General features: G+C 35.9%; 1 protein-coding gene across 1 annotated transcript; it reads left to right on the top strand.

Annotated features, from left to right (window-relative positions):
• The first annotated feature begins 577 nt into the window (after window positions 1-577).
• Window positions 578-3,534, top strand: LOC144997253 (putative serine/threonine-protein kinase PBL25). Its single transcript, XM_078957116.1, has 4 exons — window positions 578-1,567; window positions 1,779-1,844; window positions 2,219-2,365; window positions 2,839-3,534. Exons 1-4 carry the CDS (start codon window positions 668-670, stop codon window positions 3,361-3,363), a joined length of 1,638 nt encoding a protein of 545 aa, XP_078813242.1. The 5' UTR covers window positions 578-667; the 3' UTR covers window positions 3,364-3,534.
• Window positions 3,535-3,788: the final 254 nt, after the last annotated feature.

Genomic DNA, 3,788 nt, shown 5'->3' with positions numbered 1-3,788 from the left:
CGTCGTCGGGTCTGGAAACACGACCATCATTGGAACGTCGTCGGATCTAACAAAAATAAATGATTGAATGAAAATAATTTTTATAGATCTGTTTGACTAAGGAGGTGGACAGTGGTGGATCTTAACACGTCTGTATGTAGGTAGGCGATGGTGAATATGGACGAAGGTGAACGGAGATGGACAACTGTAAATCTCTAGACAGAGGTGGCCGACGGTGGTCGATGGTGGTGCTCCGGGGAAGAGATGAGTAAGAAAGGAAGAAGTTGGTTAAGGGGATTTATTTATTTATTTATTTTTTTTTTAATTACAAAAATATTTACGTAAATAAAAAAAAAATCAAAAGGATAAACTTTTTAAATATATATGAAATATTCAAAGGACCAAATTTATACGATATTTTCAAATTTAAAGTAACTATCTACAGAAAAAAAAAATATTGGCCTCAAACTGTATTTTTTGGTAAAGTATAAGGACCAATTTTCCTATTTACTCAAATAAAAACTCTATTTCCTTACACATTTAAAAATGATCAACTCTTTTTGAAAATATATGAACTTTGTCTCCCACCTGTGAATCCGTCTCCTTTGTCTATTTCTCTCTCCATCGCTCTCCTTTTTTTCCCACTTCGCCATTCTTGTTTCGTATTTCTGATCAGTCATCAAAAAGGATGTCTGTTCTAAAACAGTTCGAACATCTCAGAATAAGACTAGAAGTTATAGAATCCGCAACCAGCAACTTCGCTAAAGAAAGCTGCATAGGAAGAGGAGGATTTGGGAGAGTCTACAAGGGAGAACTACTCCATTCCAAGGGGCATAGCATGGTCGCATTAAAACATTTAGATCGTGCATTTGGGCAAGGAGACTCTGAGTTTTGGAAGGAGGTCATTACACTTTCAGTTTATAGGCATCAAAATATTGTCTCCCTCCTAGGGTTTTGTGACGAGAAAGGCGAGAAGATTCTAGTGTACAAGTTTGCATCCAATAGAAGCCTTGACTTGCATCTTGAGAACAAAGATCTAACCTGGGTTAGACGCCTTAACGTTTGCATTGGGGTGGCTCGTGGACTAGCATACCTTCATGATCCTGGTGAGACCCAGCAAAGAGTACTACATCGTGACATCAAAAGTTCCAACATCCTATTAGATGAAAACTGGAATGCAAGAATCGCAGATCTGGGTCTATCTAGATTTGGTCCTGCTAACCAAAAATATACGTTTCTTGTGACCAATAATACTGTAGGTACTATTGGGTATTGTGATCCGTTATATTTAGAGTCTGGGATACTAACAAAGGAGTCGGATGTTTACTCTTTTGGTGTGGTTTTGTTTGAAGTTTTGTGTGGGAGGTTGTGTTTTTGCAAGAGTGGATCCTTTACTCAATTGGTAAGGAAGCATTACAAACAAAACAGCCTAAATGAAATTATATGGAGTAATATAAAGGATGAAATACATCCTAGTTCTTTGAAGGTGTTTTCAAAAATTGCTTATCAATGTTTAAAGAGTGACAATGAAAAACGTCCGTTAATGAATGACGTCTTGAAAGGACTTGAAACTGCCCTGCAATATCAAGTAAGTTGCCTTTCTTTTTTCTTTTCTTTTCATTTATTTTTTGTTTATGGTCTCAATACATGTATTCATTATAATTTCAAGAAAATTTAAAGGGAAAACAAAATTTTATATGTTATTCTAGAAGTAATAAAAAGCGTAGATTTTAATTTTATTTTCCTCATTAGGTTGCTTTTGTTGTCTAACAAAATCTGTGTACATTTCCTATTGACAGCTTTCAACGGCTTCGAAGTCAACACAGATAAGCCAGCACGGTTTTGAAAATCTCATACCAGAAAAGGTTTGTGTACTTTGGTTAGTTGTTTGGTATATTGCAACATCTTTTGCCTTTACAACCTCATTTTCCACTCGTATAGGATGTAACGAGTTCCCATTGATTTTAACAATAAAAATTACAAATTAATGACTTGATTGAAATGGAATATTTAAGCAAATAAGTAGGTTTGAATGTTTGGAAAACTTGATCAAGATTCAATATTTGGTGATATTTCATCATGGAAAGAATTGATACATTTCCAACTTGATTGTATCTATCTATGACGTAATAACAAAATACTATTAACAAAAGCATCTATTTTTCAATTGCTTTTCCTAAGCGGTAACTGGTAAGCGTTGCTAAGTATTTTAATGATTTCTTTTAATATTCCTTTTCAGGTTGATCTCGAAAAACAATTTACACACCACGATCTAATTGAGTGGTTGAGAACTCAAAGAGAGGTTGAGGAGAACAAGGTTCAAAATCTACTCAAGGATGCTAAAAGAGACATAAACCGTCACATTTGTGCTGATTTGGTCAAAAGGGTAATTCACTTTTATATATTTATGCTGGATAGTCACTCTTTTTAAAGTTTTACCACCTATTATCACAATTGATCCCTAAAAACCAATTACATTTGGGAGTGTATTAGACTGAGATAGAGACCAATATTGTCAATAGGACACCAAAAGCTGGGGCTAAGATTTTTTCTCAATCTATGGTTTGTGCAAAAGACTTTTTCTCGATCTATGGTTTGTGCAAAAGACGTGAGTAGCCCCTTGTGTCTTGTGTAACGTATATACTTTAACACACATAGTCATATTTATCCCGGTATTCTTTCTATTCACATACTTGCTACTTCCACATTCTACAAATATTTCGTATGTTACACTAACGAGTAAAATAAGATTCTTGTCTTTATATTATCTAGTTGTGACTCAGAAGGTTCCTCTATATCGAGAAAAATGGAGTATATCCAGTCAATAATCTAAAGATTGTTTGTCGAATTGCATTGTAGGTTCCTTTGTTCAAGAAAATGAATGAGCGGTTGATTGATGACATTTGTCAACGATTGATACCGCGTTTATACGCGGGTAATAGTTACATCATCCGGAAAGGAGACCGGGTCAAAGAAATGCTCTTCATCATACATGGTCGTCTCGAGAGTGCAACCACAGACAGTTTCTTCAACAGCGTTTTTTTAGAAGGAGACTTTTGTGGTGATGAGCTTCTAATATGGGTAGTCGATCCTGAATCCGGACATAGCCTACCATCTTCCACTAGAACCTTGAAGGCCTCGGGATACGTGGAGGCATTTGCATTACCAGCAAAAGAGTTGGAATTTGTTGTCCTTCATTTCAGGCATTGGCGGACTTGGGCGGCATCCTTCATTCAAGCATGGTGGCGGAGATATTCCACCAGGAAGAGTTTGGATAAAAGAGGAGCATCAATCACACATATACTCGCTATCCAACGGGAGAGAAAGATTGCTAAGAGATTATTGGAGTTTCGAAAGCCTCGGGAACCATATTTCACTGTTTGATTAGTGAGTGATGATATGTATTGCTAGTTTCTTTCATCTTGTGTTTGTACATTAACAAAATTATTCGTAGGCTCCGATTTCTTTAATGAGCTGTAATGTACCCAATCCGTACTATTCCAAGTGGGGTGTATGGTCCCACTTGTCTATGATACTATTGTCTGTTTTGCATTAGCACAATTGTTGAGAAAAAGTGTAGACTTGTATATTTTATATATATATGTAATCAGTAATCATATTTTTAAATCTCAAAGCTATACAACAGACAAGGAAATATGCAAGGACAGTGTCAACATGTATTTTTTTGAAGTAAACAAAAATAAGTAATTCCTTCATAGGGCATTATGGTGCTTGGGCTTTTACCCGAGAGATTCAGTAAAAACTACACGCATTCAACAAACACAAACACCCTTGTACGAGTAGAATCG

Source organism: Lactuca saligna, chromosome 5, assembly GCF_052625555.1.
Source record: "Lactuca saligna cultivar CGN05327 chromosome 5, ASM5262555v1, whole genome shotgun sequence".
NCBI classification, from domain to species: Eukaryota; Viridiplantae; Streptophyta; class Magnoliopsida; order Asterales; family Asteraceae; genus Lactuca; species Lactuca saligna.
The sequence above is the reverse complement of the archived record's forward strand: the minus strand, read 5'-3'. Positions and strand labels throughout refer to the sequence as shown.